We start from the raw sequence: 17,395 nt of genomic DNA, 5'->3' as shown, positions 1-17,395 counted from the left end.
ACTTGAAAAATGCAGAGAAAGCCATTACCAAGTGTTCCTAAAGTAAAGCCTTCTAGAAACAATGACACTTCTCAGAGAAGACTCTGATTAGGAGATAAATTCCTTTTGCAATCACTTAAGCAGAAAATTGTTCTATTTTTTATCTTGGCTCCTATATGTATTTATGTAAATTAACACATTTAATACTCCAAGAGCCCTTTTGATTTGAACAAGAATGCTTAAACCAGCAAATTCTAGCTAGTGGATAGACGGGCAGTTCAAAAGCCAACAAAGTCATTAATTTTTTGTATCAAAGATCAGGAAATTAAAAATGTACAAACTGAATCTTACGAAAGCCAAAAGGATCTCATGAAAGAAATTCATGTTGCTCGCTTCATCTGTTGCTTATGAAACATGCCAAAATGACACATCTAAAAAATGAAAAGCCTTACACTGAATGACAAATTACTTCTATACAGTGCTTTCTACTATACTGCTCTGCTAGTATAGTCAGTATTATAAGAAACAGAAGAAACATAAAGACATTACAGTTGGCTTATTACATCCAGTACAAGTAATAGTACAAAGCTAAACAACACCTACCTTTTTGCTGTTGGTTAGGAAAAGGTTGCGGGCGGAGGCTTTTTGTTTGTATGCCTATAAAAGAATACCATCTTAATTAGTTGAAGGGTAATTGCTTCACAGTATTTGAAAAGGTCACTATCCAGTCTTCAGCAGATACATGTGCCAACTTCAGCCATGCACACTATTGTATAATTGGGTACAGGTACTATAAGTATTTTTCATTTTGACTGAAACAGCTTTTCATCCTTAATTATTAAAGGCGTACATAAACGTATTCCAGCTCCTGAAGGAAGAGTGTAAAACACCTCCCTTTTCAGGATCATTTCTTTAATTACTACTATTGGAAAGCAGGGTTCTTCTATTCCACTGTTATCACTGACGTAAACAAGAAAAATTTCCACTGTTTCCCAAGGATGTTAAGAATTAATGTAGATCCTACATTCTTCACATGATCAAAATCAGTCTTCTGAAAAAATAAGGTCTATCACATTGCACATATCCTTTGCCTGGCTTACAAGTTCATAAAGGATGATACAGCCATCACTCATATTCAACTTCCTAGAATTCAAAGTCTGTTGACTATGAACTCCAAAAAGAAGGTTGTAAGGTCCACTCTGATCACATCTCAGAAAACTAGCAACAGTGAACCCAGCTTTCTATTGCAAATGTGCCTGTAGCTTGTCCTGTAAATGATACAAACACTCTTCCCTAGACTGTTTCTGAAATAAGTTTCAAAAAACATGTGTGCTACAACGATTGAAACACTCCTTTTCTGAATTTTATGTAAAACCTAGATATTGGTTTACTCTACATTGCTATCCTGTAGATTACTAGGAGTACCTGCTAGAGCTTACTGTATTATTCATAGAAAAGGGTTGAATAGCCAAATGAAAGCAGTAGCAAAGCACTGCAAGATCCATTTAGCTATCACTGGTGACAAGAAATTTGAACTACACTTTGCTTAGGGATTACAGAATATCTATCTGTTTGGTCACTAATGACCACCAGAAAAATCAGGTCTTACTTCACCCTGTTTTTCCAAGTGTCAACTCCCCACTAAGTTAATTTTCTATTTCACTTCCTTACTGTCATCACTGATCTAGTGCCATTAGCCAAGCTCACCTTTGGCAACTCCTTTTTAACAATGCTAAGCCACACTTTCCGCCGACGTGCATTCAGTTGCTCAATAGTCAAATGCTTTTTCTTGGACCCAGGTGGTGGTGTGTCATGAGAAAACTTGGCAAAAACTTTGGTCTGGTGATGGTGGCGTCGTGGTGACTCTTCTGAAGAGAGTTCTTCATCCCGTCTCCTCTTTTTCTTTACTTTTTTCAACTTGCCTGCATGACAACAAGGATCATACATTTTTTATTTTTTTTTAATTTTTTGGGATACATTTAGTCAGGTATCTTTCCTGAGTAAACTATCCCAGTCAATTTATGTGTAGAACCAACAAAAAAGCCAAACTTATCCATGTTTGCCAATTCTGGTACCATCCATTTATCATACTAGGTATTTCCTCTTTATAATGGAAAGGTTTTCCTGTTTAATAAATAGAGTGGATAAATGCAATTTTTCCACCCAGGGAAAGATGCCTTAGGAGTTAAAATGTCTGGGACCTGGTGCAATGTTTCATGATTTGTGGGAAAATTCTACTTAAACACATGTAAAGTTAAGATATTTAAAGGTAACAACACTAGCATTTGGTAGGATAAGTCTCAAACCAACCTTCTCAGCGGTTGAAAGAGATTGGCATGTTATCGTGTATTACAGATACTAGTTTTCAGAGGAAATTGATAGTGGTATCAGATATTAAAAATATTCTTTGTGAGTATGCAAAATCATGGATGCTGCAAGTTTAGTTAAGACAAAAAAAAATACACAGTTAAAGGAACTTGCAGAAAGATAGGAAGGAAGGAAGCCCAAAATAGCCCCCTTAAAACACAGCTCAAACCTAAGTACTTGCACTAGAGAGAATTCACCTTATGCTGACAGTTCATAGCCTTCTCTTCCTGCTTCCTTAGAGATCTACAGCTGCTGCCAGCTCAATCAAGAAAGGAAACTGTACTTCCTGGCAAACATGCATCTGAGAAACTCCAGCTGAAATGTTACAGCAGTAATTCTATTTTAACTCACACTGGACATCAATTCTGAGTTCCCTCTAATTTCCAGAAAACACTCTCACTCCCTATCATTTCTTGTTCACTAGAATTATATATTCAGGAATAAATGCAGCAGGTACTGTGTAAATTCTTACATTTTTCAAGGAACTATACTGTTTTCAAAAAACTCTGACTAAATGGACCATGATATACAACGGTATTTATGGATTCCAAAGCAATGAATAAAGCTCTAAGATACTTACTGCATAACTCTTTCATTCTAGATTCAGAGGCCCACAAAGAAAATCTAAAGCCATGAACTCTCAATTCACACTCCTTTTCACCCTAGCTTTCTAGAAGCCAGAAGATAAAGCACAGTATTTTCTGAAGATTTTTTCTTTGACTGAATTGGGTATTTCCATGCCAAACCCAAAAGTTTTGAACATTTCTGTTTCTTCAAAGGAAATAATGCAGGAAGTAAGTTTAATCACAGCAGCCATTTAAAAACAAAAGGTTAGCGACTTTACCTTTCAATTTTTTCTCTTCTTTAAACTTCTTCTTCTTGGGCCCTAGCAGGTGGCGCTGCTGCTCGTAGTAAGGATCATGTGTAGACAGCAGTCCTGCACTGTAGTACTGATATTGCTGCAACTGAAGTGGATGTAAATGAGCACAGTAATGGAAAACAGATATAGCAGATAACAGAGATAGCAGGTAAACAAGTTCAGATCCTGGTCACAAATAAGAGCTGAGAAAACATGCAATTCTCCATATTTAGTATTGTTATCAAAGATCATACAGCGTCCAAAGTGAAACCACTGATCCCAGAGGTGGCCTCCAAGTTCTACACTGGGATCCAAGCCTACCCAGTTAAGTAAGATCGGAAAAGCGGGCAGTGAAGCTTACTCTTTCAAAACATACTGCTCTATCTTTTCCATATGAGTGCTGCCCAGCAAGACAGCACATTACATGAAGTGGTCCAATCATGGACCTCCTGTATGTTTTGCTTGCATTCCCAAATTACATACATGTTCTACTTTATCATTCCAAAGGATGTAAAAGGATGGGTTTAGATAAAACGCATTTAAAAGATTTCCACAGGGACAAACTTGAACATTCAGATTGTCAAGTAAAAACACAGCTGCCTCAGCACTTTTTTCCCCAAATTATCAAAAAAGTCAGTATATTTCAAGCATTATTCAACTAAAATATTAAAGAAGTATACACAGGTTACGTATAAACAGGCAAATTGAAGACAGTACAGGTCAGAAATTGACTATTTAAAACCCAAGCATACTATTAAGCCAAAAAGATTTTTGAAAGGTGATAACATCAGCATAAACAAACTGTTGTGTACAAATGTGTTGTTCCCCCCCCCGCCCCAATAACTGTGTACTGCTGATCCAACAATACCCTGGTTATTTCCACTGGATATTATTTCTTACTAGTCTGGAAATAAATATTTGTGTAAAATCTAACAGAAGTTATGACGTGTAAAAATTGGGTGTATTAATATTTGTGTAGTTATGTAACATTTCAAGAAGCTAACACAATCTTGGTTTAGAACTTAACAAGTAAACAAAGGAAAGAAGTGGACAGAAACAAAAACCTGGGTGGGAAAATATTTCTTCAATCTTCTGGAGAAATTTCAAAAGAATACGAAACAAGAAGACAAATTTTAATTTCAGACACATCCTCTGATAGCAGAATAGGATGACTTCATCTGATACTACTTTCTGGTGCAATTGACAGCCATGAAAATAATTTCTGCAAAAGCCCTTATAATTTGAAGAAATACTAGAATCAAAACAGTCATAGAATTTGGCCTAATATTAAGAAAAATGCGGCAGACTACTTTCTTACAAGAAGGGAAAAAAGAGAGTAAGAGAAGAAAACCCAGAATAAAAAAGAAAGGCAAGAAAGAAAGAAAGAAAGAAAATCAAGTAAAACCCCAAAGAATGACAGAATACAATAAGGAAGAAAACTAGGAGCTCCCTTTCAAGAAGGTAAACATTGCCTTACTACTCATCACCTCAATGATGATGCAAGTATACTGCTTTAGGTTTAAATATACAATTTTAGTCTTGAACAGTATCTACTACCTCTATTAGAATTTAACCCACAGCACCTCAGTCTTCACATATCTTATGCAAATCTTGCATTCTAGCACCCTATATTTGCTCTAGTGACTGGGACAGAGTGCTGTGGAAGCTATATATAACACGTGCCGGTACTAGCTATATAAATTATTCACAGATTCTCAGCATAAAGCATCAACAGCTTTTCAGGCTGTATGTAATTAATTAAATAAACCTTGTCTGAAAGTGATGTTAGATTGTTCTAGTCTAGGAAACAACAGCATATTTTCCAGTCCACAAAATATTATGGGTTTTGATAAAAATGTAAGAGCAGTTAAGATAATGCAGTTAAAGGAAAGAATAAAAATCAAGGAAATATACAAATTCTGGACTCTTACCTCTTTGTCTTTGCTATATTTACTTTGATGCAGTTTCTTATATTTGTGTAATCGCAGCATATTGTGAAGTTCCTCCCTTGAAAGAGAAAATTCTTCTTCCTCCTCTCCATCCTCATCGCTTGGTGAATCTGTGTCACTGGAGTCATCACTCAGAAGGATACTCTAACAAGAATAAATGAAAACTAATTTAACAATCACAAGTCCCTGTACTGAGTTGTTTATTTATGCAAAGCACTCTTGAGTCTTTACCTAATAAAGGGCTGCGGGTCTGGCCCAACAACAATACTTAGCATTTACAAACTGTCTTCCATCTGAAATGCCTCAAATAGAAAATAGTTTTCTGAGCTACAGTGCTGTGTAGCAGTGAATAAGATACGCATTTTCTGATGTGGGGGGAGGCAGTTTTCTGTTAGTTTGGCGATGTTAAGTAATTTCAGAACCCACTTCTTCTGTTTGTGGTCTCAGGAAAGCAGCAGTGAGAAAATCCAGGATACCAGTAGGGGCATTTTGTGATGTACGGTTGCAGGTGCTTTCCTACCCCATTTGTAGTTTGTCCTGCTATTCTACCACTTCCACCTGCATCAGTTGCAGCAGCTTTGGGTCTTACCTGACCTCTTGGCAACCTGTTTTTACTAACTAAGGCTACAGTACAATGAAAATGCAAAGATGGCATAAAGCCACCATTCCAACTCTCTCCTTTCATCCTTATTTGGACCTTGTACTGAGTTCATCTTAGAAACAAATTTTCAGCTGAGTCCCAAATGTCCATTTAATATATTGCATAACACATAATGTTAATTTGGACAGTGTACTAAAATTACTTCAAGTTTCTGAATGTATACTCACCGTGAAATTTAACTAAAATGCTGCTGCTTACCAAAACTGAAATGCCTACTGTCCATTTTGCTACACAATGAAAACGAGAGCCTCAAATCTACAGAGACTATAATTCTATTTTGTTCTACCCAAAGTCTAATAAAACATTCATTATCAACTATCACATACTCTTCTTTCTTTGCCTTTCCAAGATGAGAAGCCTCTGTAGAATGTATTTTTTGCTTTGGTAAGTGTTTTTCCTTAATGTAAAAAAACCCCAACCAAACCACCTGAAAAAAACTCCATTCCTTTCTTCTTAGCAAGGGACGCTAGCTCCAGTTAGTTCAAAAAAAACCAGTAGTGCAGCAAACAACAAGCCAATACAGAACAAGACTAAGGAATTCATTTGGAGACCTATTTTCAGCAACACAAGATACTACATCTCTATATCACCTTATGCCTCTATTTCAGTGAGACTTTTGCATCAATTAATTTGCATCACATGATTTAGGGCAGCTCTTAAAACACATTAGTCTAGCTTTCTGAGCTCTCAGTAGTACATATAAAGTAAAATTAAATGGATTACTGAGATGAGAACAAACTTAATGTAAACTTACTATATTTGGAAATTGTATTTGTAATTTGTGATAATGCTCTGATCAGTGCTCAACTTACTTTCTTGTTGCCGCCTGCTTTCTTACATGTTCCTATACTATAATCTACATCAGGTGACAAGATGGAATGACTCACCACTGTCTACAGGGTGTTGACTGGAACTCTACTCATAGACTTCATAATAGCTGTACTTCTTTCCAATATTCTTACCTTCAACCACTTTCTGCTTTTCTTCAGCTTGGAAAAGTTATACAAGCTCCCTTTTTCAGACTTTGGTTCTGTTTAGGGGAAAAAAACCAAACAGATCTTAAGAAATAATGCTTTTCCCAAAGAAAGCAGAGGTTCGACCTAGTGCATGCCTACCTGGCTGCAGTACTCCATTCAGGGAATGTGTGTTCAGCATCCCAGAATTCCCTGCTCCAGAAGACTCCCCAAGCAAAGAGTTTGGAGGCTCTTCCTTAATTTGCATCAGGGGATCCCCAGACTGAGGCAGCAAAGGATTGTCATCCAATCCATCTTCACTTTCATCGCTGCAAGATGATAGATAATATGGTGACAACGAAAGGAAATATTCAAATGAGGAGATGCCCATGCAACTTTCTTACATGTGGCCATTTGTCTAAAGATTTGAGAACTGAGACAGCTTCAGATGTAATTTTACATATTTGAAATATTGCTGTTAATAATTTCCTATTAACCCCTCAGCAGTAATCATCAGACCAGCCTGGCTATGCTATCAACCTACACCTTCAGCCTTTAACCAGGTATCTAATTTGAGACACATGAACTAAGCAAGAAACTAATATCAAGTCAAGCCAAAGCACAATATTGTCATCCTCAGCACTACTGTACATGTGAGAAATAAAAAGCTATACTTTTTCTACTCCTTGTGTGGATCTTACTACACGCTTGTTAATATACCTTTATCTATTACCCATACAGTTATCAGTTCTGTAACTCTACAATTCCAAAACACTGATGAAATTAAATGTAAATTGTTTTGGGACAGAAATGTGCCTTGATGACTCACTTCTCATTGCTACAACTAACTTACTTATAAATTTTGTGTCAGATGGCAATCTTTGCATTTCACTTATGGCTAACAGGCCATGTCCCTGAAAAATCAACTTAGTGCTGCTTCATCCTACTTTTTGCAGACAAAGAAAGTTTTGGTCACTCAGCTATGAAAAAGAGCTTTAAAACTTCATGCTAATTTGTACGTGGGCTGGCAACACACTGAGTTATCAGTGTGAGCGAAGAGAAGCACAGTCCAAAATCTTTAAAGGAGAGTTTATAATGAACAAGTCACTACTAGATCATTAATACGGTGTTGCCTGGGAACAAAATAATGAAAATGCTTATCTTTCCTTGGTATTCCTAAGGGAAAATGGAAAAGGTTTTGGTACCTTGATATACTCCTGTTAAAGATGGCAGATGTCTGTCGTAAAAACTGATCCAGTCGCAGAGCTTTCTCCAGATATTGCAGGTAAAGGGGTTTTGCCAGCTCTGAGCAGCTGCCATCCTCCCTGGCACCCAGCTCTGAGGCCATAGAACAAACTTCTCCTCATGCACAGGTGCCTCTGAACACACAGCTGTCAAGAAGAAACAACAGTCATCATCACCACCACCTCTGAAAGGAACGAACATGGTGAGCAGGCAAATCTACTGCACGCTACACCAAATGCTAATATTTCACAGAACACATAACCGAGGTAGTTCTTGGCAAAAAGCTTAGGTTGCAGTTAATAGATGTATTAAACAAACAAACAGAAATTCACATTAAACTTTCCACCATGACATTACCACAGCCAAAACCTAGATTCTTAATTTTGTTTTATGACTTCATGGATGCCATTTGATAGGAACGAGCACTGCACTGACCTAGTATGATAATCCAAGTGGTGACATAAAAATGCAAAGTACAACGAAGCCAGTCCTTGAACATTTAAAGTAAACTTTCATCACTATGAAAGATAACATGCTTAAGTCTGGACAGAGGGCAGACGTGCATCATGAAAGCTGAATGAAAGCAATTAAATTATTATTCTTAAGTTGAATCATATATATAAACTTTCTCCAAAAAGGAAGACCTACTGAAAATACTGTTCTTCTGTTGTTTTTACCATTCAGTTCACAGCTGCAGTCTAAAGAATACTTGCAAGACACTTCCTTTAGTTTAAAGCAAAGCTACTCTTACAGTACTTAGAACATAGCTGTTACCTGTTGACAAACAAGCTACAAATACTTGACCAAAAAAAATTCCGTTCTAAAATTCAACTGTTATCTTTATTAAAGTAACACATAACTAGCAATTTATTACATACTTTTAATATTTACAAATTTAGAACATACTCTAGCTTTATGTTTTTTTCAACTAGTAAAAATAGCCTGCCGGATTTTCTTTTTTTGTTTTCAGGATTTTAGATTCTTTAAAAAACAAACACATCCTCCCTGCAATATTTGCATAATACATACTTTAGAAACAAAGCTATTGAAACATTTTATTGTTTTGTCAACTGCAGTTTTATTTTCCTTCAACTACAAAAGATGTCATAACAACTGTAACAGTAATAGCTCTGTCAACTGGAATTTTCTTCGATGACAAAAGATGCCATCATTGTTATAATAGTAGTGAGAAAGATAATTTTAAATTATTTCCAAAGTCACAGTTGGCGCTATATAAACGAAATTGCTGTCAATACCCTAAGTATGGTAATATTTACTAATAAATAAATGCCTTAAGCTTTTGCTTCTGGTGGACAACAAAAATAAAACCAGTCAGCTTTTCTAAGACTTTAAATAATTTGTTCTTCTGAAGATTCTTCTGGTTTCTATCACTTCTTAAAGATACTATAAAACCTGAAGCAAACTTCACATTAATTTACTGCAAAATATTTGTTCAATTATCAAAATGTAAATGACTAAATTGTTTTAAGCTTATGTAAGCGAAAACACAGATTGAGTTTCTGATCTTCAAATCATTCTCTCTTCATGTATACAGTCCGAAAACCAGCACCTAAATTTTTCCAAGTCTTTTATCCTCAAAAATTACAGAACAGATACAGAACTTCTGAAGTTACAAAAAACTATGATAAGCAATTACCACCTTGAGACTAATGGCTGTGGTTGAACAAGAGCAAATTTTATTATTTCTTAATGAACACCTAGCCTTGAGTTAACATCTTTACCCATACAGAATAAAAACCAGCATGCCAGAAATTGTTAGACAGGCTAACAGCCCTCATTTAAAAATTATTTTTAGACTGAAGCGATCTAGGTTCAGCTTTCTATGTGCTAGATTTTCATACACCTGACAGCAACAGAATGATTGACGTCTGTTACCAAATACCCCTTTCCAGAAGAAGTTAAGAAACAGAACAAAGCACCTGAAAGCTTTCGCTGTAAAGGTATTAAGATTCATGTTTTCCAAGAAACTTTCATCTACATATGTCATATTGCTTAACAGCCACCTGAAAAAACACATCCTAAAATAAAAAACTGTCTTCCAAGAGACAGGGCCATGAAGAAAGTAAAGAGTTTAGAAAACAAGAGGAAACATGAACCTTGTGTCTCTGATGGAAGAAATCATTTAGGAGGGTATAGAAAAGGACACCAAGAAGGTGAAAGTGGTTTTCCTTCAGATCACCAATAAAAATTATATAGATTATAGAAGCAAGATTCAGTCCCTCATATCATACCAGAAAAAGTACGGTGATCCCTTTTATCACTCCATTTCAAAATGTATCTGTGTCCTGGTTTCGGCTAGGCTAAAGTTAATTTTCTTTCTAGTAGGTGGCATAGTGTTATGTTTTGGGTTTAGTATGAGAATAATGTTGATATCACACTGATGTTTTCAGTTGTTGCTAAGTAGTGTTTAGACTAAGTCAAGGGTTTTTCAGCTTCTCATGCCCAGCCAGCAAGAAGGCTGGAGGGGCACAAGAAATTGGGAGGGGACACAGCCAGGGCAGCTGACCCAAACTGGCCAAATGGGTATTCCATACCATGTGACGTCATGTCCCGTATATAAACTGGGGGGAGTTGGCCGGGGAGGGATCGCTGCTCGGGAACTGACTGGGCATCGGTCAGCAAGTGGTGCGCAATTGCATTGTGCATCACTTGTTTTGTATATTCCAATTCTTTTTATTATCATTATTGTCATTTTATTACTGTTACTATTATCACTATTATTTTCTTCCTTTCTGTCCTATTAAACTGTCTTTATCTCAACCCACAAATTTTACTTTTTTTCACTGATTCTCTCCCCCATCCCACTGGGGGGGGGGGGTGTGTGAGTGAGCAGCTGTGTGGTGCTTAGTTGCTGGCTGGGGTTAAACCATGACAATCCGCCAATGAGAACACGTGTTATATTAACATCTTATTATTTTACTTTCCCAGCCAAAATGTCACATGCAACCATTAATTATTTTACTCAGAACCACAAGGCATCTTCCACCTGGCTGCTCTTTGCAGAAAACCTCTTTCCCAAAACTCAACATTTAGTGGCATTGCCTGTCCTTGAGGCACTGCAGGAAAGAAAAATGCCCCAAGGGGCACAAAGCCCACAGGACTTTATTTGAATTCACCACCTCTGAGAAAACTAACAAACCAAATGTACTCTTTTGCACCCCAATGAGCCTTGTCCTCACAAAACTATACAAGCCTAACAGCAAAACAAAGGGAAAGAATCAAGATAGATTTGAGGTGAAGTTTTTAATTGCAGGACAGCAAACAGGCCAGAGACAAAACAAACACAATCATATTCCTGATCTAAAATGAGTAACTAGATGCTCTTCTAGCTGCCCAGACACATTTGCCAAAGCGCTGGTCTACGTGGATCCACCGGACTGGATCAGCGCCTCTGCTCCACACAGGCTGTGGTGCTCATCCGGCTCCACACTCATACAGCTTAGGAGATAACCCAGCAGGAGAGTATTTCTTTACTTGTAAGATATAAATACCCCTATGAAAAGAAGATGCTATCAGATGTTTTTAGTGATTAGAAAAAAAAGATATTTTCTCAGGAGTGGCTCATTGCTACTGCACAGTGTTCCCAGGCAAATATGAAAGCAAGTGAGAATGCCCTCTGTCTGCAATGACCACAGTAACTGCAGAGTAGGTTTCATTCCATACTTTAACACATTAAATCCCCTTGCTGTGTACACTGTGCTAAGCATGTACACTTACATGCTAAGTACCTGTCTCATCCGTACGTTTTTCAGATACACGTGTTCTTAAATATTACTTGCCAGATCAGGAAACCTTACATTTCTGCATTTAATAAAGTCCTCCTTTTGCTGACATAAGTACTCAGCATTTCACCCATATCAAGACATGCTTTTTGCTTGTCTTCCTATTTTAACTGTCCCACGAGGCTCCTGTACATACATAGTCAGTCACTCTTGTCCTCAAAAGTTACTCGTCTGTACCCCGCCTACCGACCAAACCGATAAGCACAGGAGAGCTTAACTATTCTTATATGTATTAACAACGCCCACGACAAATGTAGTAAGTGTTACCCAGGCATACTGAATAGCGAATAGCTCAGCCACTGAATTCAGCCTTTCATTTATTTATATGCTAACAGTCACACAGTGCTTCTCTGCTGATCAAAGTAATAATACGGGAAGCTAATTGACAGATACTTCTTTATTCTCTGTTCTTTTGTTCCCAGTCTAGGTCTTAAGAAACAGAGATTTCCAATGGCAAAAACTGCTTGAATACTGAAGCAAGAGAAGATGGGAACAAACAAGTGAGAGGCGCACAACAGCCTTATCCACTACTTTAGGCACCAGTGTTCAGACATCACCAAGACATTGCTTCAGTGGATTTACATGGCGATGACACTCATTCTACTTCTCTTTGCCATTTTTGAAACAAATATATCCTTTTGCCTGCTCAGTTTAAGGAATATTGCAGAAATATAGATTTTTGAAATGTTTTCATTACTGATGGTAACATTTAGGTAAATACTCATACGTTACAGGCAGTAAAAGGACTGGATGCTGCACAGCAATCCTTCTGCCATCACGACTTCCTTACTGATACACACCAATTTTATGTTAAGTTTCAGTACCGAATTCAGTAGCTAAATTTTTTCTCCCTTCATCTCCCATAGAGTTGTAACAGTTTAGAAAATCAGAATTTGGAAATAAATAGCTGCTGCACTGCCTGGCTGGCACTTTGAATCCTCCAACATTCTTACTTAATCAGAAGCTCACACTGAAACCATCTAATTGTATCATGTGGCTCTTTGAATTATTAAAAGCACAGGTAAAATATCATCAGCAGGATCTGAGTTTAGTTTTTTATATATATACACCAACTTCATACAAATAAAAAAATATATATGATTATGAAGGTTAAGTGATCTAAGTTCAGTTCTGAAGAAGCCTTCCTTATCCTGTTTTAAATCACACTGCTTAGTTCAGTGTTAATGTAGATGTGGGGTTTCTTCACTCACTCTGTTTTTTCAAGTCTGACCACTATAAAGTCTAGTCAGTAAGTAAACAGCCAGTTTGGAGAGGAATCCTCCAAGGACGTCCTCAGAGAGCAGTTATGTTCTATAACAAGGTTTCTAAGTTTTATACCCACCAACCCACACCAACCAAACAGTAAACGCACTGCTTGCATGAAGCAGCTTAGCTTTTAAAGTAGATTCTCTCAGTTTAAACAAATATCCACTGGCTATTTCTGAATTAAGTCCAAGCAGTTTTTGCTACTGATACCAATTTAAAGTAGAAGCCCCATAAGCAGCAACCGTGCGGTCTGGCACTTGTGCCTAGCTGCAAGCTAAAAAGGATTTGCTTTGTATGGCTGTTTGAAATAGTACATTTTCCTCCAGGAGTCTCTTGCTCCCCCCCCCCCCCCCTTCAGTTGCTGGCATCTCTACACCTCAAGTAAGACCCAAAGGATCACGTTTTCTTCTCTTTATGCCTAACACTAATATCAAACATCATAGTAAATAATGATAACAACTACACTTCTAGCGGAGGGCACATACCCAAACACAAGCTGCCACAGAGGTAAAAGGCACAACATAGCAGCTAATCCACAGTACCTCTTCTTAGCCCATGACAGATGCAAGGCGAATCACGGAGGTAAAACTGATTCAAACAGCCTTGCCTGCCACACACTAAGTGCATGTATATTAAGCGTTACCAGCTGGCAGGTGAGCACACTTACTTGTTCAAATATTTCAGCCCTTACAAAAGCAGAGTTTCTTAGCTCTCCTTGGTCCAACTGGTATAAGCGCACTGACAAAACATTCAAGTGGACAAAAAACCGAAATCCCTGTTGACACACAGAAAGTACGTATTCCTCATATCTCTATTTACAGCATTAAAAAGTTTCATCCATAAAGCAGGTTTAAAAACTGGGAGCAAGAATACAACCTTCTATGCTTAGGTCCCTCACAATTTAACAATTTTCTGGGTTTTTTTCCACACATGGGTCTTTTTGTGCTTTGCATTTTGACACCAACTTATGGTGAGAGATTTTCCAAACTCATACGAACACCTAAGATACTTTTCTTTCTTGAAGTAATTTACAATTGAGACATACAACTCTCACCAGAATAGCACAACACTGTACAAATTTCCTGTAGTAACATGTCCAGAATAATCCCTGACACAAACATACATATCCACACAAAAGAATAAGTCAAGATCTATATGGAAAACTTACATTAATACAGTAGTATCAGTTAGGTATATTTTTTTCATATTTCTTTATAAGCATATAATCTTCAATACAAACAATTCTGGTGGCCTAAAAAACCCGAAGAGGTATTTTGCTTGGAGGAGAATTACACACTCTTCTTTCCCCTCTCACATTTTAGCTTGCTTTGATAAATGTATAGTTACACTGACAATCATTTTCCAGAGTACACTATAAGCCAGGTCTTAAACCAAAACATAATGCCCATATAGTCTTTTTTATAGCAGTGTCTTAAATATAACTTTGATACCTAAGAGATTATTGCTTTAAAAAAAAGCAGATAGGAGGATATTTCATATGAACCTAAAGCCCTCAGTCTCCACTAAACTCAAACTGAATGAATAAAAGACATGTACATACAACTGAAGTGTGAGTTCACACCATTTCAGTTTGAAATTAAAACCAAGCCATTTTTAATTGCTTTTCTGAGTAATGAAATCTAGTTAGAACTGGATACTGTCCTATATACAGTACTTTACTTTACCGTTGTGCTTTTGTGGTAAGGTTTTATATTGTTTTCCAAGGAATAAGACAGCATTTCATTGATCTCTATTCCACCTTTTAATTGCTTTCAAATACAGGGAAGAAGAGCCAGTGGGACACAGGCTCTGAATTTTCTAATTGCCAAAATAAGAGTCACAGATAGGGGCCTAACTGATTATTAAAAAAAAAAAAAAAAGGCGCTATACAACTCTACACAAATTTAGCAGAAGCATATACATAAGTAAACAACAGAATACCTTAAAACATACCAAACACAAAAGTTGGCATGTCACAGCTCTGCTTCCATGTTTAAACTAGCAGAAAAATGACTAGCCGAAAAAGAAACCTAACTATTTAACTTCTCAATTAGAGTAAGTTTTGTCCCAAAGGGGCAGTTAACAGTATTTATGAAGACCTCTGACAATGCATCCACACTTTCCGCTCTACGTAACAGCACTGTTACCCTCACACACTGCCGTTGCTTCACTCCTTCTCTCTCTGTGTACACAAAACACAAACTGCATGGAAGTTTTCGGTTTTGTTTGGTTTTTACTCCCTCCACCCCAGACCACGAGAAGGGAACTATGTCCAAGAAAGCTCTAAGAGGACCATTTTCTTCTTGCCATCTAAAACAATCCCTAGCATGTAATTTAGCTTGTCAAATAGCATGCTTATTACAGAATTTAGAGTTTATTACGTTATATCCAAATGGAAAAAAACTTGCTTATTTGAACAGTCAAGAAATGCAAGGCAGTATTTTAAGCAACTTAATATGTGTGTGAGAGATGGACTGGAAGCGAATTACAGGGAATATCCTCAAATGCTGGGAAAAGGTTCAAGCTACAGCCCTTTTCCTTGTACTTTTCCCCTCACTATCTTGCCAGTCTCTGGATATCGAGACGTACTCTTATATGTCCGCATTAGCGACAACACAAATACATCATTTCTGATTCATGTAAATTAAAAAAGATGAATGCCAGCCACATACAGGTGTATCAGATGTGCTGTAGGAATCCATACAGTAGATTTGTTCATACGAGAGAAAACTAAAATTCTAATAATGCACATAAAGCTATTTCACTACAAAAAAAGGAACTTGACTTGCACCATTTTCTTCATGCCAAGAAGAAAATAATCTAAAGGAATTTACTGTTGTCATCTACAACACTGAGGGGAGGGAAACTTACCACACAGGATGAGCAACAGGGCAACAAAAAGAACGTATAACGCTAGACGATACCCATCCCCACAGAAATTGTGTTAGGCTACGTGCTTGCGGTGAACCGGGATCAGACTTTATACCACGGCTTTACACCGGTGTTCCCACAAACCTAAGCCCGAAGTACGTTTTTCCGCACAAGGCTTTTCGCCAACGACCCCGGTTCGGCCCGCAGCACCGTCCTGCGGGTGCCGGCGGCTGCTCAGGCAGCGCTTCAGGCGACGCCGGGCCTTCGCCAAGGCGGGCACGGCCCGGAGGAAGCGCGCCCTGAGGAGAAGTCTCCCCGTTCTCACAGCCGCGTTGCATCACGCGGACGGGACGGGACGGTACGGTACGGCACAGCACGGTACGGCACGCCCGGAGACCGCCCTTCCCTCAGCAGCCGGGGGCAGTCACAGGCCCAACGCCCCGCTCTGACACATCCCCCGCCCCCCCCTCCCCGAGGGACTAGAAACCCCCGCGGCGCCGCCCACGGCAGGACGGTCCCGCTCCCAGGCCGGACCCGCAGCGAGCGCCTGCGCTCCCCGTGAGGCGGCGCTGGCGGCGGCTCCCGCCCGGCCCCTCCCGCGCCGCCGCCCGCCCTCCCTCGCTGCGCGGCGGCACCCACCCCACCCCACCCCCCCCCACATGCCTCCCCCCCCCTCCCCCCGCGCACGCGCTCCCGCCCCCCGCGCGCACGTGCGCCCGCAGGTGCACGGCGGCGGCGTCCGTCTCCCCCCCCCCCACTACCACCCCCCCCCCCCTCCCGGTCCGGTTCGGTCTGGTCCGCCGCCGCGGACGCTCCCCCAGCGTCCCGTCCTTCCCCCGCCCCCAGCGTGTGAGCGGGGGACCCAGCGGTTGCTGCGCCGGTCTATCGGGGCGCATCCGGCGGGCAGGGCGGGGAAGGGGCCTGTCCCTTTAAGAAGAGGCCCGGCTGCTGCGGCCGCCGCTTCAAGCGGGGTGGGGTGGCGGTGGGGAAGGGGGGGGGGGCGGCTGGGGGTGAAGCCGCGGCCTGCCCGGGCGGAGCCCCGCTACCGCCTGTCGTAGCCCCCCGGCCCGGCGTGTCCTTGCTCGGTCGCCGCGGTGGCTCACCTGGGGAGCGGGCCCGGCTCCGGCGCGGCGGCGGCGGCGGGGGGGGGCTGGGGGTGTCTCCTGGGCTCGCTCCCCCGCTCGCTCCACCCGGCCTCTCGCCCCGCGTTGCCGGGGCTGGCGCTGCCCGTGTCCTGCCGCGGGGCGCTCTCGACTCCTGCCTCGCCAAGATGGCGCCCGCGCTGCTGCTGAGGAGGTAGGCGGCGGCTGCGGGCGCTGGGACGGCGGCGGCGGCCACTTTCGCTCACTGAGAGGAGAGGAGCAGGGACACGGGGAGCCATGGCGGGGGGGAGGAGAGGCGCCATGGCCAGGCCTGAACAATCGAGCCCCGCATACCTCCCC

The 17,395-nt window shown here is 40.2% G+C and overlaps 1 protein-coding gene across 2 annotated transcripts in view; it reads right to left on the bottom strand.

Moving 5' to 3' along the window:
• The window catches only part of INO80 (INO80 complex ATPase subunit), a 70,026-nt gene extending 52,817 nt beyond the window's left edge, over positions 1 to 17,209 (bottom strand). Inside the window, exons 1-8 of one of the 2 annotated variants that reach the window (XM_075030718.1) lie at positions 17,057 to 17,209; positions 7,974 to 8,159; positions 6,931 to 7,097; positions 6,778 to 6,845; positions 5,137 to 5,298; positions 3,191 to 3,311; positions 1,687 to 1,901; positions 583 to 636 (exon numbers count right to left, since the gene is read on the bottom strand). In XM_075030718.1, the coding sequence (XP_074886819.1) occupies positions 583 to 636; positions 1,687 to 1,901; positions 3,191 to 3,311; positions 5,137 to 5,298; positions 6,778 to 6,845; positions 6,931 to 7,097; positions 7,974 to 8,116 (930 nt within the window). In that variant the 5' untranslated portion in view covers positions 8,117 to 8,159; positions 17,057 to 17,209. Of the gene's footprint in view, positions 1 to 582; positions 637 to 1,686; positions 1,902 to 3,190; positions 3,312 to 5,136; positions 5,299 to 6,777; positions 6,846 to 6,930; positions 7,098 to 7,973; positions 13,416 to 17,056 lie in introns of those variants that run through there. The other variant, XM_075030719.1, reaches the window with a different exon arrangement.
• Positions 17,210 to 17,395: the final 186 nt, after the last annotated feature.

The sequence above is a fragment of the Buteo buteo genome, chromosome 6 (assembly GCF_964188355.1).
Source record: "Buteo buteo chromosome 6, bButBut1.hap1.1, whole genome shotgun sequence".
NCBI classification, from domain to species: Eukaryota; Metazoa; Chordata; class Aves; order Accipitriformes; family Accipitridae; genus Buteo; species Buteo buteo.
The sequence above is the reverse complement of the archived record's forward strand: the minus strand, read 5'-3'. Positions and strand labels throughout refer to the sequence as shown.